The sequence below is a fragment of the Pseudochaenichthys georgianus genome, chromosome 24 (assembly GCF_902827115.2).
Source record: "Pseudochaenichthys georgianus chromosome 24, fPseGeo1.2, whole genome shotgun sequence".
NCBI lineage: Eukaryota > Metazoa > Chordata > Actinopteri > Perciformes > Channichthyidae > Pseudochaenichthys > Pseudochaenichthys georgianus.
In genome coordinates, this window is record NC_047526.1 from 23783800 (window position 1) to 23810433 (window position 26634).

General features: G+C 40.2%; 3 protein-coding genes across 3 annotated transcripts in view; 1 reads left to right on the top strand and 2 right to left on the bottom strand.

The window, feature by feature from the left end:
* Positions 1–1757: 1757 nt before the first annotated feature.
* Positions 1758–4547, bottom strand: LOC117439561 (syntaxin-11-like). Its single transcript, XM_034075499.2, has one exon. The coding sequence runs from the start codon at positions 3722–3724 to the stop codon at positions 2804–2806; it is 921 nt and encodes a 306-aa protein (XP_033931390.1). The 5' UTR covers positions 3725–4547; the 3' UTR covers positions 1758–2803.
* A 1079-nt stretch (positions 4548–5626) lies between these two features.
* Positions 5627–8507, bottom strand: stx11b.1 (syntaxin 11b, tandem duplicate 1). Its single transcript, XM_034076048.2, has 2 exons — positions 8417–8507; positions 5627–7407 (listed from the first exon to the last, which is right to left on the bottom strand). The coding sequence occupies exon 2, from the start codon at positions 7398–7400 to the stop codon at positions 6504–6506; it is 897 nt and encodes a 298-aa protein (XP_033931939.1). The 5' UTR covers positions 7401–7407; positions 8417–8507; the 3' UTR covers positions 5627–6503.
* A 155-nt stretch (positions 8508–8662) lies between these two features.
* Positions 8663–26634, top strand: part of mthfd1l (methylenetetrahydrofolate dehydrogenase (NADP+ dependent) 1 like) — a 39417-nt gene continuing 21445 nt past the window's right edge. Inside the window, exons 1-20 of the mRNA XM_034076047.2 lie at positions 8663–8737; positions 9915–10232; positions 11293–11377; positions 11664–11714; positions 11831–11884; positions 12663–12787; positions 13494–13594; positions 15288–15424; positions 15999–16110; positions 16231–16286; positions 16385–16482; positions 16630–16803; positions 17046–17182; positions 17695–17741; positions 18304–18411; positions 18764–18838; positions 19413–19515; positions 20836–20912; positions 23727–23867; positions 24627–24695. Of these exons, the coding sequence (XP_033931938.1) occupies positions 9997–10232; positions 11293–11377; positions 11664–11714; positions 11831–11884; positions 12663–12787; positions 13494–13594; positions 15288–15424; positions 15999–16110; positions 16231–16286; positions 16385–16482; positions 16630–16803; positions 17046–17182; positions 17695–17741; positions 18304–18411; positions 18764–18838; positions 19413–19515; positions 20836–20912; positions 23727–23867; positions 24627–24695 (1986 nt within the window). The 5' untranslated portion in view covers positions 8663–8737; positions 9915–9996. The remainder of the gene's footprint in view (positions 8738–9914; positions 10233–11292; positions 11378–11663; positions 11715–11830; positions 11885–12662; positions 12788–13493; positions 13595–15287; positions 15425–15998; positions 16111–16230; positions 16287–16384; positions 16483–16629; positions 16804–17045; positions 17183–17694; positions 17742–18303; positions 18412–18763; positions 18839–19412; positions 19516–20835; positions 20913–23726; positions 23868–24626; positions 24696–26634) is intronic.

Below are 26634 nucleotides of genomic sequence, written 5' to 3' on the forward strand. Positions count from 1 at the left end.
CAGCTACAAGCATCCTGCTAAAGATCCCTAAAGCCCATACATCCTTTGGCCGCTCCGCCTTTCAGTTTGCAGCGGCAGATAGCTGGAATACCATTCAAAAAACATTACAAATTAAAACCTTTGTCTCCCCCCGCACCTTCAATGTCACTATTATTGACACCCTGGTACACACATGTAGCTGCTTTGCCTGATGCTGATTTTAATGACTGATTGAACCACAGCAATATTGTTTTAGAGTTTTTATATGTTCAACTGCTATGCCTGTCATCTTTGCTCTATGTGTTTGTGTTGTCTCCTGGGTTCTGTAGTGCGTCTTTTTATTTCCTCCCAAACCCCATCCCCTCAGGAAGCCTTTGCCTCCTGTCAGGTCATCATTGTAAATAAGAATGTGTTCTTAATTGATTTTCCTGGATAAATAAAGGTTCTACTACTTCACATCTCAAATAAAAAGTGCTAAATCAAAGTACTATTTGTCAGTTACCACAGAAAACCTGAATAATCCTAGGAAATTTTGGAAAGCCATAAAATCGATTTCCACTGGTGATATCCCAAATGAGCTACCTCCGTGCCTCACCACTGGCATTATATCAGACTGGGCTACTATGCTAAATTGCTTTAATAAGCATGTTGTGTCTTGTGGCTCTCTGTTTGATTCTGTCACTGACTGTACTTCTGCTTCTGTGAATGCTCCAATCCTTGACTCTGAACAATGTGGTCTGGAAAACCCTTTCAGTTTTACTCCTTTAACTATTGGTATTGTTCATGAAGCATTATCCAAGTTAGATCCTAGGAAACCGGCTGGCCCGGACAACTTAGAACCTTTCTTTTTAAAGATAGCTGCAGATTTTATTGCTCCACCTCTTACTTCTCTTTTTAACCTCTCCCTCATCACAAATACAATTCCAAAAGTATGGAAGTCTGCTTATGTCTTGCCTTTACTGAAAGGAGGGGAGGCAACTATTTTAAATAACTATAGGCCAATCTCTACATTTTCAGTTCTGGCTAAGGTGCTCGAAAGGAGTTTTTATGTATAAATGATATCCTGTCTAAACATCAGTCAGGATTCAGAAAGAAACACAGCACCATCACTGCGACAATGAAAGTGGTAAATGACATTACTAGCATTTTAGATAATAAGCAGAGTTGTGCAGCTCTGTTTATTGACCTTTCCAAAGCGTTTGACACCGTTGATCATCGCATTTTAAAGCAGAGGCTGGTCAGTATTGGCATATCCAGCCATGCAGTGGGGTGGTTTGTGAACTACCTCTCTGAAAGGTCCCAATGTGTTCACTTTGATGGGCTGTCTTCTGAGTGGTTAAACATTTCTAATGGTGTACCACAAGGTTCTGTTTTAGGACCACTTTTATTCTCCATATATATTAACAGAGTAGGTGAAAATGTGGATGAAGCTACTTTACATTTTTATGCGAATGATACTGTGATGTATTGTGCAGGTCCCTCCATTAAAGAGGCTGTTGTTAAATTACAGGCTGTTTTTAACACTATTCAGACTCAGCTCTCTGAATTAAAGCTTCTTTTAAATGTGGATAAAAACAAGGTAATGCTCTTTTCAAAAGCAAAAAAGACACCAGAGCCTGTTTTAGATATTGTAACTACGCAAGGAACAACACTTGAAGTTGATGCCTGTTACAAATACCTTGGTATCTGGCTTGATGATTGTCTCTCTTTTAAACTTCATGTCAATAACCTGCTTAAAAAACTGAGGGTTAGGCTAGGGTTCTTTTTCAGAAACAAGTCCTGTTTCTCGCTTGAGGCCAGGAAAAGGCTAGTCACTGTGACCTTTTTACCTGTGCTGTACTATGGTGATATGTTGTATATGAATGCATCTGCCAATTACCTGAGCAAATTGGATGCTGCGTATCACAGTGCTCTGAGATTTGTCACAAATTGTAAAGCGCTTACACATCACTGTACACTGTATACCAAGGCAGGTTTACCATCACTCTCTGTACGGAGGCTCAGTCACTGGTACACTTTTATTTATAAAGCTATGTTGGGCAAACTCCCGTATTACATCTGTTCTCTGGTAAAGCAGAAAGTTGCGGGCAGCTATTGTCTGAGATCGCAGGATGTGGTCTTGTTAGATGTGCCAAGAGTGAGGACTGTCTTAGGTAAGACGGCTTTTATGTGCGCAGCTCCACTTGCTTTGAACAGCCTACAGTCCAAATTGAAATTGAGCAATTTTATTTCTCTGAATGTTTTTAAGGCACGTCTGCACGAGATGCTTTCTGACACTATGGGTGTTTGTAAGTGTTGGTGAATATGTAAATATGATGTCCTCTATTGTTTGTTTTTATGTTGTTTTTATGTTTCATGTGGAACTAAATTGATGCAGGTCTCCCTTGTAAAAGAGATCCATGATCTCAAGGGACCTATCTGTCTAAATAAAGGTTTGAAATGAAATGAAATGAAAACATCTCTCATCCTTTTTAGTATTTCAACTTTTCTCATACGTCTTTATTTAATGTCTGTTTCAGACACATTTTATCACTCTCCATCCTTAATACCACGAGCTCTCATGAACCCAATTCTTCAACATCAAAACAATTGTAATTTTTATCCCCATAACCAACTTACTGTTGATCTTCTTCCAAGGACAACAAACTTTTTATTTACTATAACATTATTTATTTTGCGTCCGTAAGCTTAAACATTTCAATTCAAATAACATCCTTTTAAAATGTACAAACATTCTTTTTCAACTGTCCATAACCTTTTACACAGGTAAATGTTTATTCAACTTTTAAATAATTAATATAATGACATAAAGTAAAAATAAGCCCTAAAGAGTTTGGTTGTGTCCCCAACAAGGTAGACAGGGACAACATTGCTGAAAAGGATTCTTCTTCTTGTACTTTAGGGCCGTCTTCATGTTAACGTTGATTTTGTTAACGTATTCCTGAGTGCAACACACATTTGCCTCAATGTTATTAACCATGGATCCCTGCTCCTCCACCAGCATTGCCATTTGCAGGAACAGTGAATGGACCTCCTTCAGCCGGACCTCCAGCTCCACCAGCTCCTTGTGTCGGCCTTTGATGTCAGACATCGCCGAGCGGGACGAGCGTGCACTTTGGATCTCCAGGCTCTGGGACAGCTCAGCCCATCCCTCACCACATTTGTCCACCATCAAATCCAGCTGGTCATCAGTGATTTCAGTCCCCATTATAGAGGCCTGCCTCTGAATCCTCCCCCGACATGTGTACCTCTGCATCTCTTCCGCCTTATTGTAATCACTCATGGCATCATGGAAGGCACGGGTCAGTGTGTCATACTGAGCTCGGGAAATGCGGCTCACAGCAGCATTTGGACCCTTTTTCTCCTCCAGCCGTCTGCTCTTCTTATCTAGAGCCTGAAGGCAGATATACAGGCCCTCCCCACGTTGCTGGATCCCCCTAGCGATGGAGTCAGAGTCCTTTTTGAGCAAGGTGAGATGCCGCACAGTGGTGCCAAAGCGTTCATTGTGGGTGCTCAGACGCTGTATCTCCGATTGGAGCAGGGAGATCTCCTTTCTTATTGAGTGGGCCTCCCCCAGGATGTTGTCAATGTCAGAGGAGTTCTCAAACACCACTGCCTCTTGAGACAGAGTCACCTTGTCTACATCGTACTCAGGTTCGTAGCAGTCTGACTCGTCGTCCTCCTGCCCCTCACTGATGGTCTGCAGCCTCTCCAGCATGTCCAACATCCTGCCTGAGAGACCCATGTAAAAAAATATGTTGATAATTTCAAGTCTACATTATATTAAAGAAAGGCTTTTATCTGAAGTGTCTATCAAGAGTCTCGCTTTGGTTCTTGTGTACTTTTGTGTTGAAAATACAATTCCATAGATAAGATTTATAATCATAGGTCTAATTATCGATCACATGGTTAAACATTTATAAATGCCTGTATTTCCTGTCAACTCAGTTCAAAATGTGGCTTTGACTGCATTTGTTGGTATTGTCCATCTTATTTCTTGGCGTTTGTAACTTGAGTTTTTCTTTATTTAGAATTGTTTGTATTTATTTAGGGATATGTGGATAGTACCAATACTGTGTACTGAAAAAAATGTTTCAGGTTCGACATACTTAAGCATACTCGTATTGGTATAACCTTCGATTCATACAATGTGAACATTTAAGAAAATATTTAACATTGAGTACCATGATGGCAACATGAATAGGTTCATATTTCATTTACCCAGGGAAACTAAACCACATACAGAGCTAACCTGTTAGGGTTATATATATATACACTCCAACAATAATGGGTCAGTTTCTCTGCAGTATTTTCTACTTTAACAACTTATAACAATGACAGCAGTGACAGCTCAAAGCACTTTTTAAAACCAGGAACAAGGAAGGCAAGGCTTGTTGAAAATCAGATATTTCCATTGAAAGTGGGGTTAGACAGAAAATATTGTTAGACGATATATGTTTTAGAAGTATCTCAGTAAAAACTGTTTGTAGACTGCATGTTGCAAAACCTTTCAAAATGGTGGGTCTTGCTTTAATATCTGTCTTGTATTCTCTCGTAGTCTCATTCTGTCAATAGACTGAATAAAATCAATTTCCCCATGTCACAATAGTAAAACAATTGAAGAAAATTACATTTATTGTCACAATGTGTGAAAATGTTTATTATATATTGTCTTCTTTATGTCCATTACATTAATCCCATCTTTCTGCACTATGTATGTCCAGTTAATCTCCTGGTCTCCAGATGCTTTGCTACACATAAAACCCCCCAAAATGCTGTAAATTCAAACTTTCTTACCTCTTGTGAGTGGCTCCCACAAAAACAGGAAGCAAGTAATTTCCTTCAAAGTGTATTTTGCTGATTAATTTGTTCCAAGGTGCCTGGGCAATGCATATTTTATTCTGAGAAAGGAAGTTGTCTGGTCGCTTTGTGTTCAGCATGTCTGTGACTGACGCCCCTCCTCAGGTGACCAACATGGGCACTCCTACTGCAACACTCAATACTTCCTTGAAGGAAGACGCATTTTTCTATTTGGTTAATTGACTGTTCACTTCAGGAAGCGAAAGGATTCACTAACATTCAGTGTGTTCATGAAAAAGTTATTCTGGATATCTGAAGCTATACTTAAATATTTGATAGTGCACCACTGGGCTAATGCAATGCTAGCTGCCATAAGTTTGTAAAGTGATGACACCTGTGTGTGTGTGTGTGTGTGTGTGTGTGTGTGTGTGTGTGTGTGTGTGTGTGTGTGTGTGTGTGTGTGTGTGTGTGTGTGTGTGTGTGTGTGGATGACTCAAAGGGCTCAGGCCTATTTCCTGAACAATTATAGGGTTTATAATTGCAGTAGTGGAAACTAACTACATTTACTCAAGTACTGAATTTACGTGCAATTTTCAAGTACTTTAACTTTACATACAGTATTTAAATGTTATGCTAGTTTATACTTCTACTACTAAAACTCAGGGAAATCTATTACTATTTACAGTACTTTACAGGCTAAGATTATACAAACAAAACATTTGATGAATTATTATAATATTATACTTTAAAATTAAACTGTCCAACAATATAAGATATGGAGTTAAAATGTGCTCCAACGTGATCATATTTGAATAACGTAATTATATAAGTACTTTTACTCAAATGTTTAGAGAACATTCAGATGTTAATACTTAAGCACACAGGTTAATTTCACCAGCTTTTAATATAACTATTTATGTAATATATGACACCACAGAAGAAAGGTATTATCATACAATCAATCATAAAATAGCAGTGCATAGTAAAAGATCCAGGTACATAACAATGCGACTGACGGGCTGCTGTAATGTATGCCTACTGGTGGTAAAATAAACAGTAAAGATAAGACAATAATGGGAGATGGGGAGGAGTGTAATGCTAAATGGTAATCACAAAAAGGCTGATTTCTTTTGACCCAATATTATGATTATATATATATATATATATAGAAAAGAATGCAGAATATATTAACAATTTAATCAAAAATCAAGTCAAATTTATTTCAGCCGTAAGTCAAGAATAGCAGTTTTTACCAGTGAATTGAGATGAAGTGACACATTTAATTACCCTTTAATTTAAGGCTTCATAAGACACAACACAATATAACCTCAGAAACAATTGCATACATTAATTTACTTGTTGCAGTCATTGCATTATGATAAATCCCTCACATGTGGAAACTCAGCAGACATTCAAAACAAACATTTTCAAATACCATTTGCTCGAGGTATGCATGACACCTGCATCATAGGGGAATGAATTTGGATTTGAGATGCCCGTCTCAAACATTTCATACAAACATTAGAGGTCGAGGGATCACTTAAATACAATATTACAAATATGTTACCCTTGTCTTTAAATCTAGACACAAGAGTTTTAACCTTTATCAATATTGAAGTTTGTACAATTGAAACATACAGAAAATGTTCTTAAAATTCCCCACTTTTCCTTGTCTAGACAGCATTGTAATTTCTAAATCACTACCCATGTTTGTACTGTAGTCATTAGTCGACGCAGGGGAAACAGCTGCAAAACATCTTTCTAAAGGGGTTGTTTTTGTCGTGACGTTGGGCCCTGCCGAGTTTAACGAGTGCCTCCTGTATGCTTTCATCGGTCTTCTGCACGTTGGTTTGGATGGCATTCAGCATGGGGCCCTGCTCCTCAACCAGCATGGCAATGTCCAGGAAAATCTCATGGATGCCTTGGATACGTGACTCCAGGTCAATCAACTCTTGATGGCGTTTCTCAATCTGGGACAGAGCTGATCGAGCCGTTTTACCTTCAGCAATAATGTTGTCATTAAAGATGTGTAACTGACCTTTCTCGATCATCTCCTCCACTTCCTCTCCTGTAACCTCGCGTCCCACTATCTCCATTTGCCTCTGGATCTGGGCTTTACAGTTTTCTCGATGGCTCATCTCAGCCTCATTATAGTCAAACATGGTGTCGCGGAAACCATTGCTGAGGCTAGCATACTGGGTTCTCGCAATTCGTGTTACGGCGGAATTTGAGCCATATTCTTCTTCAAGCTTTTTTGCCTTGCCGTCCATGACCTGCAGGCGTGCCAGCACCTCCTCAGCTCGAGACTTTATGTCAGCACCAATAGCGTTGGAGTCCCTTTTGATAATGCTCATGGTGGTGACACCACCGACCATGCGTGAGTTATGCTCGCGAAGCCTTTTGATATCCAGTCGGATGAGCTGGACCTCTCTGTGGATGTCCTGCGAATGGGAAAAAACCTCATCCAGAGCCGGGCTGTTGTCAAACACCACGGCCTCATGTGTCAACTCCTCCTCCAGGTCCACGGTACTGAAGGCCTCGGAGACAGTGGACTCGGCATACTCCATCTGCTCCACAGGTCCGCTGGACATTTCCTGCAGGTTGCTCAGTCTGTCCCTCATGGTTGGGCTGTAAATACACATGTCAAAATGTTTTTCTGGCTGGTTATCTTTCCTCTTCTAAAACACATTGATGAAGAGGAAACAACAAAACATATCTAATTTACAGCCATTGGAATGTGTTTACCATAGGTGGCTTGATAAAACAAAATGCAAAAAGTGACTCTGATAACATTTAAGATCCAAACTAAAAACATTTGAAAGTTCAAACACACCCATTCTCATTTAAGCTGTCGTGCCTGTTAAGAAGCCATTATTTCTTCCATCAGCCATCACGCACCGGCCTAACAGGTTCTCCTAAGAATAGTCAAAGGTGTTGCTCCTCACCAAACTAGTTATTTTAACTTGTGATGTGTCTGACTCTTTATCCAGACATTCATTTTGATTTATAATCTTACTGAGCAATCAGATGTAGCAGATATAGGCCTACCCTGGCTCATGTTTGAGCAATACTCTAAAATTAAAATATTTCCCATTTGAAAAAAGACAACAGGTAGGACATCATTACAAGGAAGTCTAAAAGGCTTCTCGACCCAAACTTTCTCAAACTTCAGGAACTCTTTACTTATCTTATGGTTGTCTTTAACCAGTTTCAGCTAAATCCTTAACAGTTTAATATAGTGGATAAAGTATTAAAATGTATGAACACATAATCTTGACAAGAGTGTGCCTGGTCATTATTTTAGAACCCATTACTGTAGCTCAATAATCCTGAAAAATTGGCTATATATACACATACTGTTGCTACCTATACAGTTAACACTACTACATTAATGGTACCAGCTTTAAGCAATATTATAGCTAAGCAATGTCATTTTAACAACATTATGTTAGCATTACGCCACGACTGTATTTTGTCAAGTATCTATCAACCCATGTATCTCAGGCACATTTCATGATAGACTACAACACAAACCAGATATAAAAGGTGACCCATTTCCTACAATTTCGCCCTGTTGCTTGTCAAAGGTGTTCTCAATGTAATGCAGGAGTGAAGGTTTAAAATAAAAGCTCCTTACCTGATGTGCTCCGCTGTTCACACAGATATCAAAGTTTGTCTATTAATGTCAGGTGGCCGTGGAGCCACAACACCATCCTACAGTTGGGAAGTCGACTGCTCAGGAACAAGCAGGGCCCTACTGCTGCAGTCTTTGGAGCCAGAACTGGTATTCAACTGTGATTTTGTTGAGGGATGGATTGCGCCACGCCATGCGCCTGTAATGACGTGATTTAAGGAATGAAGCTCGGTTGGTTTAGATCGGTTTGGCCTTTGCAGTGACGCTGCATGTCAGAAGCGTCAATCTGGTGGGAAGAGGCGTGAGCAGCTGGTGTATGAACCGGTACGAACCAGGGAAGTGCCAATTTCAATTTGTATCTTTATTCTAATACATCGGAATTGTTAGATAATCTTGAGCGTAGCCCAAGACAGGTGTCAATCACCAACTTTGTTTCTCGAACTGCCGTCATGGTGCAAGGCTAATAGCGTACCGTTTTGAGGTTCACTAATCTCAAGATGTTCTCAGCAAAACCCAGTTAGGCACGTGATGTGTGAGGGTGTGTGTGTGTGTGTGTGTTGATTGGCCTGTCAAGACATACAAGGACATTTAGCCTAAGAGCAAATGTTCATTAAGGTTGAGGCTGTAAAGTCATCCAACACTGTGCAGTAGACACATGAGATCACTTTAGCATTAATTCTATTTGGAATAACTTTATTTTCTTTTTACACAAATATATCTAATTCATTTTTATTGAAATATGTGTTAAACTTTAATAACATTTACTCCAAGCCTATTGCTCATCCTATTGTTTAATGAGTAGTCTTAACTAAATGTATATCATAGTCTATAAACCATGGATGTATAATGGAACTGACTTCGCCTCTCTCTTGTACATATCATATAGCACGTGAACGCGCACGCTCGTAACCGAGACCACATCCCTTCTTCTGAGGATGCTGCCTTCAAGTGTTGCTCGGAAATTTGATAGCTCTATTAATGGAAAAATACAGACCTTACGCCAAAACATTCTGATCGATAACTTTAATAATAACGTTTCGACGGGGAAGACAAATACTTCTTAAGTTATGAAGTTTACTTTTAAATTATTACATTGTAGAAGTTTTGAGAAAATAGAGACGAACCCTTCCTATATTTGTAAACAGCCAAAAATATCAACAAGAGAAGGGTGGGCTAACTCTCAACCATAGCTCCCAACATTCTGTTTACATCGTTTCACGCTGACACTGTCCAACTGTTGCTGTGTTGGTGTAAAGTGAATACCATGAAAAAACATAGAAAATGCACATACGTTGAACGCTAGTATTAAACCACACACAGTGGTGAATAATGTCCTAACGAAATCCTTAAAATTGTGCTGAATATTCAGTCACACGTTGTTGTGCTGTTTTCAAAAAGTGTGGGTTGTTCAAGCATGCCGAGTTTCAAAACTCCCACTCTCCCTGGAGACGACGTGCCTCCATCAGGACCCAGTTGCAGACTTTGTTTGTTCCTCCTATAGGTTGAATCCCTTGCTGACCACCGCAAGACACACACAGAGCAAACTTTAAACGACACGGGAAAAAAAACTTGAAGAAATAGCCATGAAGTTGTCGATGATTCGTAGTGCGTGTGGCAGCCTTCGGATACACCCAGCCCGTTCAGGAAGCAGGGTGAGCGGTTTTACGCGGAGATGCCCCCCGGTTGGTCCTGCTCACAGCCGGATGATCCTCCGGACCGCAAGCGCTACAAGCAGCGGGGGAACCAACCCGAAACTATCCGTCAACTTCGGGAAACTGTCCCAAAATGATGATGGGTTTGAATGCGACAGTTCCTTGAGGTGAGGAAGTAGTGTTTACATTGGAATAAGGGACCACAAATAACTGTATTAATGTTATATGTGTTAACCTAAAATAAATAAGTAATGTAGGTGTTTTTCCTAAGTTATGTACTTCCGGTCCGCCGGCGTGTGATGCTCATGGTTAGCATTCAGTTCATCACGTGCGATGTTAATATCAGAGAGACTCCAGAAAGCTGATGTAACTTTTCTTTGTTGTTGCTAAAAACACACGAGGCCAAAATGTGACTGTATTTATAAGCAGTAAACCTCACTACCTTCCCATGGGTTAAAAAATAGGTCCAGCTGAATACTTTTACTGTTGCATTTTTGCAACATCACCACTGCTTGTTTGCATAGTTTTTCATGGAAGTTGTATCGTACTTGATGGTGACAACATATGTATTTTACTACTACATGATATCGTACTTAACAGTACATGCATTGATACGACTAGGGCGATGTTGACGTTTTGACAACATGTAAGTCAGTGGGTTAACTGTTCACCATAACACACACCGTATCACGTGTAGTAAGGCGGCCAACGGATGCAACTTCCACCTAAGGGTTTTTTGATTCTATTATTTGACATATATTTCAATGTTTCCTTTGTTTTGTTCTTAGTAGATGTTGTATTCTTTCAACAGTAGCTAATATAGCCAAGCCACACTCTTTCCAATGTTTTTTATTTGAGTTACTGTTTATATTTGTATCTTATATCAAACTATTTTTGTCCACTTGAACTCAGTGTTGTTGGTAAATTCAAAACTTTGGATCCAGGCAAGTTTAAAAGAGTTTCACTAGGAGGATAATTATTTCATTTGAATAGGGTAAGTGAGAGCATATGAGGAATAATTTAGTGTTTCATCATTCCTACCAGCTCTCCAACAAGCAGAGAAGTTAGAAACGGTATACACTTTTTTGTTTAGGATACCTTTCCCCAAATGTTAAACAGAAAGTATATTTGACCTAATGTTTGTGATTTAATTCATCTTACAATCCTATGTGTAGCCTTAATGGATTAATGCAGATTCATTGCTAACAAGTTAATTTTCTTTCACAGGGAAGTGGTTCAGAGCACCAAGGAGGCAATGTTGGCCCTCCATAGAAGAAACCCAGCAATTCAACCCCTTTTAGCCATTATACAGGTATTGTAACAACAAAAAAGTAATATATATATATAATTTGTATTTGCCAATGTAGAACGAAAGACTGCGTAAGGACACAAGTTATAATTTTGTGGAAGGTTGCCTTGAAATATGATCTAGTCTAAAGCCAATTGGCTTTGGAGTTTTGTTGTGTGAGTGTTAGCGCTGTCTTAATTGACCGTTGACCTAAAGTTGGCCTCTTTTTACTGAAGTCATTGAAGATGCCTGTGTTATCAGGTCTGTGTTTTTTTTGTTTTTTTCTCAGTGTGCTCTTTTCATTTCAAAGGCAGGTGAAGTTGACGGCTTGTTGGAGATCAATAAGAAAATGGCAGTAAGGGTAAAGTCCTCTCTTGCTATTACTCTTAAGGAATTTTAAGAACTTTGTATTTTAAACAAATCAACATTATAATAATAATTCAAGTGTTCACCCTTTCCTTGTCTCTTTGCCTGCAGATTGGACTAAACATCACACAGATTTGTCTGGCAAAGGAGTGCAGTGAAGATGATGTAAGTGAAGCTGACTCAGGCATTTGGTTAATTTCCCTACATGCCTAAAACTAGAAAAACTCTTCCTAACCCCTTATTTTCATCAAGTCAGTGCTTGATTTAGCATATCCTGGATGTTTGTCTGTGTAGCATGTGATCATGGTGGTTGTGTGAAGCGCATCAAGGTAATCGGTGCCTAACATAAGCTTTGATGCAACTCTGTTGCAAGACTAATCCCTGATTTCCTAATATACTTTGTCACTCTTTGGGGTTCTGTTTTCACTTCTTTTTTCACTTCATAGTATTTTCAGCATCTAAGTTTTACTCTCTTTAACCAGGTTTTAGTCAATGCATGAGGCATAGAGAACGGATAAACCTCTGTGAATAGCTTGGCGGTTTCAGCTGAGAGAGAATGGATTTACATTACAATTCCTGGCCCAAAGGGTTCTACTGATTCACTGATCCTCTGCTCCACTTTCACATATCTTTCCTCTGTTTAAGAAATCTTCCCCTCTGTCACACTATTACTCCCTCGGAAATCACTGTGTATGCTCAGTCAAAAGCACTGGCCTTAAATTTGATGTTGAGTTTATTGATTCACCTCGTCGCATGTTTTGAATCACTTCTTTATTCAAATAAAATATGTTAGATTAAGATCATTAGGTTTCAAAAACTTTACCTTGAGATGTGAAGGCCTTTTTTAAACCATAGAGACAGTAGTCATACCATTACTATTGGAAATGTGACTTGTTTCACATCTTCTGTTATGTGTATTTTGTCTTTGTGTGAATGTGTGTAGATTGTTGAGGAGGTTTTGAAGCTGAATGAAGACCCCAGGGTGCACGGAGTCTACCTCCACCTCCCCCCTGCTTCCCTCACCACTCGAGTGTTGAACACACTCAAACCTGAGAAGGACGTAGATGGGTAAAAACGGCACTAACCAAATGGATCATTGAATTTAAAACTGCAGATTATTTTTTCTGTCCCAAAGAGAGACATAACAGTGAAGAGCATATATTTTATAAATGGCACATGCTGTTAAACGGTACTTAACTTAGATGATTTATGATTGTTTGTATTCCCTTTGAAAATGGCCTGACATGTTATTTCATGTCTGCATTGGACATTTCATGTCGTAGTCAGCCAGGTATCAGCTTTGCGTGTTTCTATGTCCCATCAGAGACAAATGCATTTACTCACATGGTACACTAAATCAGAACGGGCTGCACAGAATTAAGACTCGCTAAATCTAAATGCAAAATGTGTGACTTCAGCAGCCAAGCGGTTAAGAAAATGTGCAACGCACCCTTTTTAATTATCACAAATGATAGATAACTGGTTCAACCAAGGTCTAATTACGAAAAGCACGTCCGTAAAGTAAGTGAGGTTGTCCTATGAGAAACTCATGTAATATTTTACTTTACTCAGGAAGCTACTTTGTTTAATATTTTACTCTCCAGTGTTTTATAGATTTATAATTAACTGACATGTGCATCAGCTGTATCACATTTTTCTGAATGTTGTTGAAAATATCATCCATATCACTTGACAAAAAAAGTGACTAGCCTCTAGAGAAAAGAGTGATGTATTTATTTAGATATTATATTTATATCCATTTTTTTCCTTATAGGATATCCAATTTGAACATTGGCCGTCTGGTGCGAGGAGACCTGAGCAAAGGCTTCGTGCCGCCCATAGCCAGCGCTGTGCTGGATCTGCTGGAGAAACATGGTAAATACATTTGCTTCTACCGGGACTCTATTCGGAGACGGCAATGCATGCAAAATGCAGGTGTAGTTAATAAAAGTAAAGAGAGTGTAAGTTTGAGTGCTGTTACCGTAGCTTACTGTCCCTTGTTACGGCAGGAAAAGTATAGGTTTTTTCAAATAACACTATCAATGACTCTATTTTATTTAAATGTTCCAGTAAGAGTAACACTGTAGCTAGCATGCCTGAATTTAAAACAGCTTCCCACGTGAAAATGTCTCAACTTCAGGAAGAAAATTAAGCTAAAATACCCACTGTTATTACAATGCATTTTGAGGAACTATATGGGCATCTTAAACTTCAGTACAATAACATTTTTACTATTCGGACACAATAAAAAAATGCTGACTGATCAGAATAACTGCTGAGTTTGGGACTCATTTAACATTCACCCTGGGGTTCAAAGGGTACGGGTCAAAGTTCAGGGGTCACTGTTATTCTAAGAGTCCATGATACAAAAAGTAGAGATCTACTGACATGTGAAAAAGTGTTGCAACACAGATGTATTGAAAGTAAAGAATTGTGTCTTGTTTGTCTGCATCTGACTGTAATACTTCTAGATCAGGGGTCGGCAACCCCTGGCACACTAGGAATAAGTGTGCAAAATATTTAAATTGTATTTTCGGATCCTGAACGAGACCGCCGCCAGAGCGCGTCTCCCCGTTACCTGCAGAAGGAAGCCATGCAGCAGCGTAGCCCCGTTCTCTTTAACTCCAGCTGACTTTCTGCCGCTTTCCTCCGTGGTGCAGTGCTGATCGTTTCACCACGGAGGAAAGCACTTCACTAATTGCAGTACCCATAAGGAGCTGTACAAATGCCGCAGTTTTTGCGTGGCTGTGTATTTAGTTGAAAGCCCAGTGGCGATCTGCTCATCTCTCATCGAAATAATATGCTACAAAGGGGCGGACTGGCCATCTGTGTGTTGAACTTTCCTGTCGGCTCCCGGACCGTAGTCGAGGAGGGCAGAAGCAACAAGATTCAGGTTCAATAACCCACTTTAGCTTCAATGACTGGAGAGAGGCGAGCTCCTCTTGGGAGGCCGTTGCATTTATTTAGCTGTTCTTCTGTTTCACAAAAGACATCACAGACCTCTGTTTTTCTGCTGCCTCGTTTCACTTCCAGAAACAAACACACGTTCCCTCACTGTCGCTCTACCATCCACACACATGCACAAGCCACACCTCTCTCTCTCTCTCTCTCTCTCTCTCTCTCTCTCTCTCTCTCTCTCTCTCTCAAAGGGACAGCGATCTCATCTCACCCTAATATCATAACATGTGTGTTCTGGAGAATCACAGAACGGACGATCGTCCTTATTATTATGCCGTTTAAACCAATTATTTAAATGTGTTTGTTAAATTCGGCATCATGTAAGTTGCGCTGACAGGTCCACACACTGCTTCCCCGCAGCGAGGCTCCCCCGCCCTCCTGCTGATAGTTGACGAGCGTCAAGCTCTTCAACCGCCCGCCCCCCCGTTGATAATATATCGATCGTTGGCACGCTGATAACAATTAATTTTTTGAATGGCACTTCATATCAAAAAGGTTGCCGACCCCTGTTCTAGATAATGGAAATGTGGACAATGTTGACAGTTTAGTAGCTTATGTGCAGTCACTTAATGATCACAGAAGATTATGTCCTAATGTTACATTTCTGCAGATGCTTCTTTGGAAATGAAAACTGTGCTGCTGGTTGGCGGAGAAGGACCCCTTGGGGTGTCCCTGCAGTGCCTGATTGAAAGAAGTGGAATGGTAGTTCTCAAGAGTCATTGGAGCTCCAATAACTTACAAAGACAGGTGTGTGTTTATGTGTGTTGGTGAGATTCTTTTTTTTTTTTTTTAAACACTACATTTTTTATGACTGGAGTTTGAATCACTCATCTCCAGTAGTTTTCGTTGTCCGCTTGACATTTTTAGTTTTCCGTGTGTTCTTTTAATAGTGTTTTACGTGTCATTGGCTTAAAAAAAGCTCTGTTAAGGCATGGCTTGATGAAAAGCCTTCTGATGTTCCAAATATGTTTTGTCATTATTCAGTTGCACCAGCTGCATTATCTGCAGTTTTAGTGGCCGACCACATGGAGTCAGTCTCTGCTTTATAAAATGCAATGCTATTAAACGTGATCAGTTATAGATGTAACTGTTTTGCTAGTTGAAAGCCTTTTGTTAATATGATCAGTCACACGTTAGGGTTCACTTGTCTTAAAAGTGATAATGCCTGAACTACACATAAAATACTCTTCAATTGTCCGAACTCAACAATATTCTTTACTTAAACGTTTGCTTTTCTTGCTTGACGTTTTTTCTTTTCTGTAAATGTTTCACTTTCCTCTTTTGTTCATATCTAAATGTCTTTCCTCTCCATATTTCCTAGGTGATGCAGGCTGATGCTGTGGTTCTGTTCGGAGCAGGGAATATGGAAGTCCCACCCGCCTGGGTTAATGCGGGGGCTGCTCTAATCCGCTGTGAGCCCACCCTAGAGACAGGTATTGTTAACATATTACGATAGTCATGATAATATAGTATGACAAAAAATTAAGTATTGACGTTTTGTAATATTTGATGCAGCCTTACACAACATTACATTACAGTTTTTTCTGTTTTAGATGAACATGCCATCGAGACTGGGATAGGATACCTCACAGCCGCCTACAGAACACAGGTGCGTCTTTTCGTTTTGGTCTCCTTTCTCACCCAATTGACCTACTCTATTCTTCTTTAACTTCCTACCTACCCCTCTGTCTCCTTTTTGTTTACTAGAATGTTGTGCGTAGTTGCAGTCGGTGGGTGCAGGAGCAGCAGTACCAACCCTGGCATCTACACAGCCTCAAACTGCAGCCCCTGACCCCTGTACCAAGGTATACCGTCTGTGAGGAATGTAACCACATCTATCTGGATCCTTTTCTCGTGTTATACTCTTCGTAGGTCTCTAAGTTGCATCTTAGAGACCTACACTAAGCTTACAATATAAATAAATGACATGTAATGCTTCCTTTGTTTGTCAGTGACATAGCGATTTCCAGAGCTCAGACTCCAAAGCCAGTGGACCAGCTGGCTGAGGAGATTGGTTTGCTGCCAGAAGAGCTTGAAGCCTATGGCAGGAGCAAAGCTAAGGTCCGTCTCTCCCTGTTAGACCGCCTCCACAAACAGCCTGATGGGAAATATGTACTGGTTGCTGGGTGTGTGTGACTTATTTTTCATCTAAATTCCTTTCCGTAACTATCATAATTATCATATTTCTTAAGTTTTCCTAATTGTTTAAATGTGTGATTTAAAATAAGTGAGCCTGGCTGGTTCTCAACAAGGGAACAAAGGCAATCGCTTAATCTATCCCTGCTTTCTTAAACCATTTTATCATTTATTTGGCTGCAAACTGAATGTTTATGATGTTAAACTGTTTTGTAATTTCCTTTCTGTCTAGTATCACTCCCACCCCACTGGGCGAAGGTAAAAGCACGGTGACCATCGGCCTAGTTCAGGCCCTCTCTGCCCATCTTCAGCTCAACTCCTTCGCCTGTCTCCGACAACCATCCCAAGGACCCACCTTTGGGGTTAAAGGTCAGCAATTAATACTTCATGGGTCCTTAGGTTAATTGTTAAAGAAATATTCTGGCTGAAAATAATACTTTGCCCTCTCTGTGCTCTTTGGACCTCATGGAAATACGACACAGTAGTCTCTTATTTTGTAGATAATCATTCCAAAGTTGTTTTGCATGAACGCTATCACATTTAATAACAGAGACTTTTTTTTTTTATGTTAGAAAAGATGTCCAACTATTTCAAAGGTAGGAGTTGTTTTGGAATGCAATTTCTGTTTTTCTTCCGATTCAAATACATTTAGTGAGATTTGGACAAGGCCACAGACAGGCGCCCAAACCAGCAGCTAGGTCTCCAGCAGTATCACTGTGTGATAGATAAGCTATCTTTGTCAGCGGGAGGCTAGCATTTCATACCCTGCTACATTTTGTGCAGGGATGGAGTAGTTCACTCAAAGTCCACCACTCGACATTCCTCCTTTGTGTGTCCCTGTTTGTCAGCCTCTGACTGTGCTACCTCTTCTTTGTGCCTAGGGGGAGCTGCAGGAGGGGGATATGCCCAGGTCATTCCTATGGAGGAGGTAAGACACACAGACACTCTCATTGCTCCCTAGCAGGACTAATGCTGGCTTCAAAGGCCTAAGACATGCAGGGATTCAAACTACTTTACACCCTGGAGCTGTAGCATAATATTGCCTGTGACTAAATCACTGTCTGTGAAGCAGGAAGGGGTGAGAGGAATGGAGTCTGATTTTTAAACTGCAGACACAGAGCCTGCAAGAAGGTAGCCTCCTTCTCTCATAACAAAACACTGGCTTTTTAAAGATTTATATTTTCTACCACTCCTACTCCTCACTACTTCAATTTTTTGTTTCCATTTAAATCAAAGGGCTGCTGCCAAAATGAGATAACATTTGTCATAATATTTGTAAAGAACTAGTGTCTGTATGAAGCAACATTAATCATGTGATACTAATGGTTTGATTTCAGCATCATAACCTCATCCTTGTTTTATCTCAACTTATCTAAACCAACAATGTGTACTTCAACATTACATCGATAGTGCTTTGATCTCTTGAGTCTAATCCCGTCATCTCTATTCCTCTCTTTTTTTGGCTTGTTGTTCCTCTTCTATCCCTTCAGTTCAACCTCCATCTGACTGGTGACATTCATGCCATCACAGCAGCCAACAACCTGGTGGCAGCAGCCATCGATGCCAGGATGCTGCACGAAGCAACGCAGACAGACAAGGTGACCATGTGATGATGTCACCCAGTATTACGTTATTCTTATACCACCAAACAAAGTAAAACTGTTATTTTGACCTGGATTGCTATTTTGATGTGTTATTCTGTGATTTATGAGTGGAAATAATGTCTTATTGTAAAATATTGAGTGTACATACTACAATATTTGTATCTTGGCATATCAATGAGTAGTCACAGGGAAGCCTCAAACATGTTTTACAGAAACAGTTTACCAATCTAATGATGCGATTGTGTATTTGCTGTGATACACGTTTTTTCTTCAAGATGCAATTAAATGTACTTTATATGCATATACACACATACATGTACTTAAATAGTTTTTCTTTTACCCTAAGGCCCTCTTCAATAGACTGGTCCCTTCAGTGAATGGAGCCAGAAGATTTTCCCCTATCCAAATCTCCAGGCTGAGGGTGAGTCCAAACACCGCAGTGCCAGAATCACTTGCGTCAACAATCATTACTAGCCAAAACCATTGTTGTTTTAAAAAAACAGTTTTGTCCACTAGGGGTCCTCGGTGAGCTTATCTTAAATACCCTCTTTTCGCCACCACATCCTTGTATGTGTTAATGTCTGCTGAAGCTACAACTATAAGCTGTTTTTGAGCTTTTAATACTAAAATCCTTAATAAAAGGTCGTAGTAGACAAGTTGAATATGACACATGTTATTGAGATAGGAGGGTGAAGCTTGAACATGGGAATGTTTGTTGTTATATGAAAGTCTCTGCGATGAGAAGTTAAAAGGACTATAAAATATTCATTGGTCTTAATGGACAGAGTGAGGGATAAAGAGATGTGTGTGTTTTTAAACATAGCACTCCCAGTGAACCTTTTGAACCTCACAGTAAGATGATTCACTCGTAGTCATTCAGGATTTGTACTAAACATTTTGGGATGATACGGTGTCCTGCTGATTATCCTGAAATATCAAATGCATGTCTGTGAAGCCAAGCATTATCCTCCAATCTTTCTCTCTTATAATTCCAGCGTCTAGGGATCAATAAAATAGATCCTGCGTCTCTATCACCCGAGGAAATCAGCACCTTTGTTCGTCTTGACCTTGACCCCTCCAAGATCACCTGGCAGAGAGGTATCTAAAGGAACATTCTGAATGTCCTCTCTACATTATCTCTGGTTGCCCTAACAATGGCTTAGAAAATAAAGTAGGTTGTATCTGTTACATGTTTACCAGGTTTGTTTTTGCTTCTTAATGTAGTCTCAACTGTTCTTATCACATGTAGATGGTGGTTTGAGTTGACGATATGATTAACAAAACAAGCAGCTTGCTGTTTTACTAAATGGTGACATTGTATGTTGTTGGCCGAGCACAAAGGCAAGAACATTTCTTAATAAAAGGGATGTTTTGATTTGGAGGAAGATGCAGAAGATTAGATTTTAAGCTTGATTTCATAGTGACGCATTTCCAGTGAGGATGAAATGGTCGTGCTAAAACTTAATAAAGAGTAAATAACATATAAAAGTCAAACTGAAAATAAGATACACAACGATCGGTATGACTATCATGCAAATCTAATTGCCGTTTTCTTGACCAACATCTCACGGTCCATAAACGCTTTCTTGAATTAAAATAGATTTTCTTTGATATAGCACGTTCTCAAATTAATATTCTCCGCACTTTGTTGCTATTCTCGTCTGAAAACTGACTATGATGGCTCTTTATGGCCCTTTTGTTCATATTGATTTCACACATCGAATGTAAAAGCGTCACAGTCATCAGTCACAGGGTAATAAATGTGTAGTGTGTGGCAGGAGTGGGAATAGTTACCTCAGTGGTAGTTGTGTTTGGTTTAAAGTTGTCAGTGAGAGCAGCCAGCCAGGTGCTGCTATGACTGATGTGGTATTTACTCCAGTCGCTCCAGAGGGCACTCTTAAAAGACGAACCCTGGAGATTAAAAACAGATTTACAATCGGGTGTGTCTGTGTGTCTATTCGTTCATGTAACAAACCATGTTTTTTCACTCTCCCTTCCATCACATCAAACCAACATGAGGATTGTGGTTTCCCGGTTCATTGTAAAAACATTATAGCCACAAATATCTGACCACACTATCAGACAGTAGGCTTAATGCTGAGCAAAGAAACTTCAAGAAGCAAATCCCAAGCACTTTTAACGTGTCATCACTTACTCGCCATTACCAATAAGAATCTGTCTTCTTTAAAGTTATCATGTCTGTGTGCGCAAGACTGTGGATGTGCCTTTGAGTTCATTTAACAACATGTGGGGAAATAGATTTTTAGGCTGTAAAAAATATAAAATGTTAGGGTCTGAGGTATCAGATCAAGTTTACTACTTTGAGAACAGTCACTGATGTTTTCTTAAACAATGCAGTGGATTTCAAGGACAAATGTTGCACGTAACTAACTTCTCTTTATGTTTTTCATTTTCCAGTTCTTGACACAAATGACCGTTTCTTGAGGAAGATCACAGTTGGACAGGCGAGCACCGAAAAAGGACAGGCCAGGGAGGTATGCGGCATTCATGCCTTCACAATCTTCATTCTCCTGAATATAAGATGCTTTTTGAATTTTTATAGAAAAATACAAGAAGATGCTTATTGTCATTACATGTTGTCAAACACTGCTGGCAGCCATCCACTCCACTAAATAACATGTATACATTAGAGATGTTAAGATTCACCGATTCGCATCGGTGCACCGGCATAAACGTTCAAGAAGCGAGTGCACCGGTTGAAAGAGTGCACACCGGCTACAGTTTGGGTTGAACCGGGTTGAACTCGCGATGCATCGATTGCGTAGGGTCTTTGCATCGGTAAAAAAACGATTCATTCATATAAAATCCCCTCATCTTGTCAACGCTCAGCAGAGACGATCTTTGATATTTGCTTCGCCACTACGGAGGCTGAGTCTCAGTTATCAACACACACGGAAGTTGAGGAGAAAGAGAAACGCAGCGCACCGAAAAATACCTACAAATTAAATGTTTGGCAATACTTCGGATTGTTCAAGAAAGACGGTGTAATAGTCCTTTATGCTCTATAGTTGACTGCAGGTCATGGAGAGTAATAAGGTATCCGTAGACCTTTGTATGAGGTATCTTTATTACTTAACAGGTCTCCAGCCATGATACATAGATCCGTCCTAGATGCGGGCTTGCATACACACAGTATCACTCCGCAGCCGCACCCCATCAGTAACGTCCTGATGGTATATGTGCGCGGCACTATATACTACAGACGGTCAACTTGAAAAATCGCTCGCAAATTGTTAACGATGCCGAGCCGCTTTAAAGTACACAAGTAGTACGAGGAACTTAGCGACGCACATAAAGAGGCGACATGGGGTCTGCGGCTGAAAAGAGAAACCTGAAAGTTAGACGTATATGAGTTAAATCACTCAGTGAGGTGTTCTGTCAGAGAGAGTGGTGTTTAGTTTACAGCAGCCTGTGACGGCCAATAATAATTTAAATGTCTTCCTCACTGTAAGCAGTTATGAAATATCTGTTTGTGAAAGGTTATTTGTATTCTTTATTGTTCATATAGAACCCACTGCTTTCTGCTCACTGGTGAGTCAGCCTCTGGATGAGTGTTAAGCACATCAGGCTGGCAGCTGGATGGGCATTGCACTATGGTAGCTGTTATTTGCACATTGTTAATCATGAGCAATGCATCCTTACATTGTTTAACTGTGAGGTGTTATACAATTGTACTGTACTCTAGAGAGCTTTTAAAGGTAAAAAAATAAACGCCATGATGGGATGTGCAGTACCAAATATGTAAAGCACTTTTTTGTTAATGTATGATTTGCTGCATATAAGGAATAAAACAAAAATCCTCTGTCGTACCATATTGAAGTATCATTATTTTTGCATCGTGTTGAATCGCATAATGTTGAATCAAATCGTATCGAACTGTATCGCAACAGGGGTGAATCGTATCGTATCGTATCGTATCGCCTGGTGTTTCAAATGTATCGTTAATGTATCGTATCGTGGCAACGTATCGAGATGCGCATCGCATCGGCCTCAGTGATGGAGATGCACATCCCTAGTAGACATGTCTTTAAAAAAAGCAAAAACCTGAACAAACATCTTAAAAGTCATACATTCACATACAGTTATATAATAAATTACCATGCCTAGATATGAAATTGTCATTATTGCACTCAATATTACAGTAATGGGGGCCAAAATACAACGTGTGTTTAATCAACGTGTCACAGGTTGCCTGTGCCTTTGAGTGATTGTACAGTAAAATGAGGATGAGTGTATAAAAACTTTCCCACACACCCAGACAGATCTCGCTCTCATTTGTCCATGATAAAGCCCAGATGTATTTCACCCAGATGTCTGTAGTAATGACAGCTAAACGAAAAAATCCTGTAAATAAACACTTCACCTCAATGGGAAGCAAGCGGCTTTAAGTGAAAGCAAATGTTTAAAGAAGGAGAAAAGTGACCTGCCCCCCCACACACACACACACACACACACACACACACACACACACACACACACACACACACACACACACACACACACACACACACACACACACACACACACACACACACAGCTGGAAAAGCCTCTGAGCTGGTTCAGCACATGTTTACATTTACTGCCATCAGTTCATCCATTCTGTTTCCCTTTTCATTCCCCTGTCCTCCACCTCCCTCCATCATTGGACACACTATAGTCCCTCAGGGTATTATCAATGGGAGTGGGAGTAGAACTGTTGTGGATTAATGTGGTTTAAGTTATGTTTCTTTTACTTGTGATGAAGAATGGTGACTGCTTTTTATTCCCTGTTGAAATCCCTCATTTGCTACTTTTACTTGTTTTCTTAGTTTCTTCCTGTTTCTGTTAGTTTGACATTGATCAATACAGAAAGTCCCATCAAAAAGTAGTTAAACATGTTAATGGTAATTTATTTCCCCATGATTATCACTCCAAAACTAGGCCATGATCATATGACTCGTATTCTCTGGCCCAAGTGATAAGGCTGCTCTGTCTCGATTATATCTTGTCTTCTAGCCAAAAGGTTCCCACTTTTGTTTCTTCCTACAGTGTGATTGTAATATTTGATGGAATCAGGGATGATACATTTAATTCCCTTTCTAAACTATCATACCTTTCCAAGAAGTCCTGGCCTATTAATATAAAGTCAAATCTATTTAGTCAAAAAGTGTAATCCTCTCAGGATTTCATACAAAACAACATTGCTGCGTTTCCATTTCACGGTGTGAATTCTCTGCAGGCCCCAGAACAAATACTTTAATGTGTTTTACAATGTGTGTAATGTTTCTGGTTTCCTCACTCTTCCTCAGACTGGGTTTGACATCGCCGTGGCCAGCGAGATCATGGCCATCCTGGCGCTGGCGGACAGCCTGGTGGACATGAAAAACCGACTGGCCCGCATGGTGGTGGGGACCAGCCGCTCAGGGCAGCCAATCACCGCAGAGGACCTGGTGGGTGTTACTGTGTGGTCGTGTCATTCAGAGAGAGTGGGGATTTTAATCCAGAAGAACTGGCGGGTTTTCCTCATTACATCTCCGAATTCAGTCTGCTGCAATCTCCAGATGAATCTTTCTATGTCTTTACTAAGCGGAAAGACGTGTGATGGTTAGGTATGTGCTACATTCTAGCTCGGGAAACCTGTGGCGTTGGAACCTTATGGGTGTTTCTGGGTGTACAGAATGAGTGAAACATAATTCATCATCGTCATCATTTTCTGTCAAATATGCAGCTTATGAATTCCCTCTTGTACCAGAAATACCAACGTACCACTTCCCCTCTTCACAACAGCACGTCTAATGTAGGTGTAACCTGCGATTAAGATGTAAACTAAAGCATGTTTTTCGCACCTCTCACCGGATCCATTAGAGGGGTCAGCTGGTTCTGGTTTCCCCCTGAAGACTGCGGTCTGTGTTGTTTCAGAGCTGTAGAGGAGGATCCTATATAAAGTTACATTAGTGTCCCTAATTAGGCTGAAAGCAAAAACATCACCACACCCCAGAGCCAACCCCCGGGGGAATATGACTGAATGCTAAATGTCTGTTGGTGTGTGGAGAGCGCTAAGAATGTTGGGATAGTAAGCTCATACAAATTGACTGTCTCAGTTATTATCATAACCATTTTACAAAAAAATAGTATTCTTGTGGTAACATATTATAACTTGTTCTTGTTTCCAACTTACAATTTCAATATCCTTTCTTCCTCCCTGTCAGGGTGTGAGCGGAGCGCTGGCGGTGTTAATGAAAGATGCCATCAAGCCCACGTTGATGCAGACCCTCGAGGTGAGTCACAAACATAAGCCCATTTAAATAGTCGTTATCCTTCTCTATTGAGCGTCTTCTGCTGAATATCCTGTAGAATGAATAGGCTGGCAGTCCACAGGGAAGTTTGACAGTTTGCAGTACTTCTACCTCTGCTGTCAGAGAAAAGAAAGTGAGGCCTCCACTGAGAGCTTTTAAGGAAAGGGTGATCGATTGCCTCCCATGGCTCTTTATCGTAACAGCAGTTTAGCAATGTGCAGAGGACAGGTGGCCCCCCCGAGGCCATCCAGATTCATACTGTCCTTAATTTGACTACTTATATCTAACTCCTCTTATAGCGTCTGGCTTTCATTTAGCGTTTTACCATTAGATAACTGGACATGTGTTCACACCGGCACATAAACAATTCATGATGTACACACTAAGACTAAGCTGACCCTTAGCAAGAGAAACAAGTCCAACCCTTAAGGTGATGGATGGAAAAATGGAGAGGAAGTTTAGTTTAGAGGTTTAAAGGATTGAATGAGCCGATAACAAACCAGACATCTAGAATGAATCTTTGGCCTCTCCGTTACAGCAGAAGCCCACTTGAAAGAAGTACCAAGTTCATAGAAGATACATTCATTTTTTTAAGAAGATCATCTTGTATTTATTGAAGAGGTGCTGCACTCGTAAACATGTTTTAGCTGCAAACTAAATGATAGGAGTGTACTGGGATGGAACACACCAATGCTTTTATTAACATTGACATTTTTACTACATTTCCTATTTATCTATCTCATATAGTTGGATTTAAAAACTTTTTTTTGTTGTTGAAAAATCCAGACAGTTGGAATCAATAAATTGAATACAAATGTATTATAAACATATTTGTCATTTAAATTATTCTACGAGTATATACATTTAATCAGAATTATTTATAGTTGATTTGCCATTATTGGTCTCAATAGTATACATTTTCTTCACGACATGGGTAAGACAAGCCAACAGGCCAGCTTTAACACTGAAAAATAAAAAAAATCCTTATTTGTCCTTGAAATGAGACTTTCTTCTTTTTAAATGTGATGCTGCAGTACTTACCGTCTTATTCTGGTGCCTTGGCAGTGTGTAAGAGTCTTTTCATCTAGACAAAGGCATCTGCTTTATCTTTGATGTTAAAGCTCTCGACTTACAATTTTCTAACTACAGTCTAAGTCACTGAGCTGTGGGCCAAAGGTTTTTCTGAACGAGCCGAGTGTATTTTCCTGATGGATTGATTTATGTCATTAAAGTTAACAATGTTAGCAGTCATGCTGTTTGCTAACGGCTTTTTGTTTTTGTTGCCTGGCTATTTTTCGTCTGTTTGTTCTGAACAGAAAGCTTGGTAAACTGGCTACTGGGTGGGGAGGATAAACACAGACTGTGTTTTCAGGGGGTGCAGAGGGGGCGGAGTGGTGCATGAAGCAGAGATTTGGTTACTCTATGTTTTTTTGGAGGAAGCATTGCGGTCCTGTTGTGTGAAACCGTTTCCTGTGTGGGTTTCCTGTCATTCTGGTCAGGGAGCTGGTATCGGGACTGTCAGGGCCTCTGAGCTCCGTGAGAACTTTCCATCCAGCTTGACCGCCTGTGCCCTTTTATGCCCTCTTCGCTTGTCATTGTTTGTGTTGAATACAGATGCACACATGAGAATAGAGTTGGCATATGGAAGCTGGTGTGTGTGTGTTAGACACATGTGTTATTTCAGATGGGGTTTAGAGGAAACATAGCACAAGAGAAAAATAGTCTTTTATCTCACTCTTTGCGTACGTGTGTATTAAGCGGGCCTCAGTCATCCTTTGCGTTTTTCAAACATCCTGTCTACGTGGCGTGCCGAAACGACCACATGCATCTTTCCTGGGGAGAAGCAGTAGAGCATATCAGACAATCAGACATGGGACTGCTCTTAGGTTTGCATCCCTGTGCCGTCTGAAAATAAGCTTGG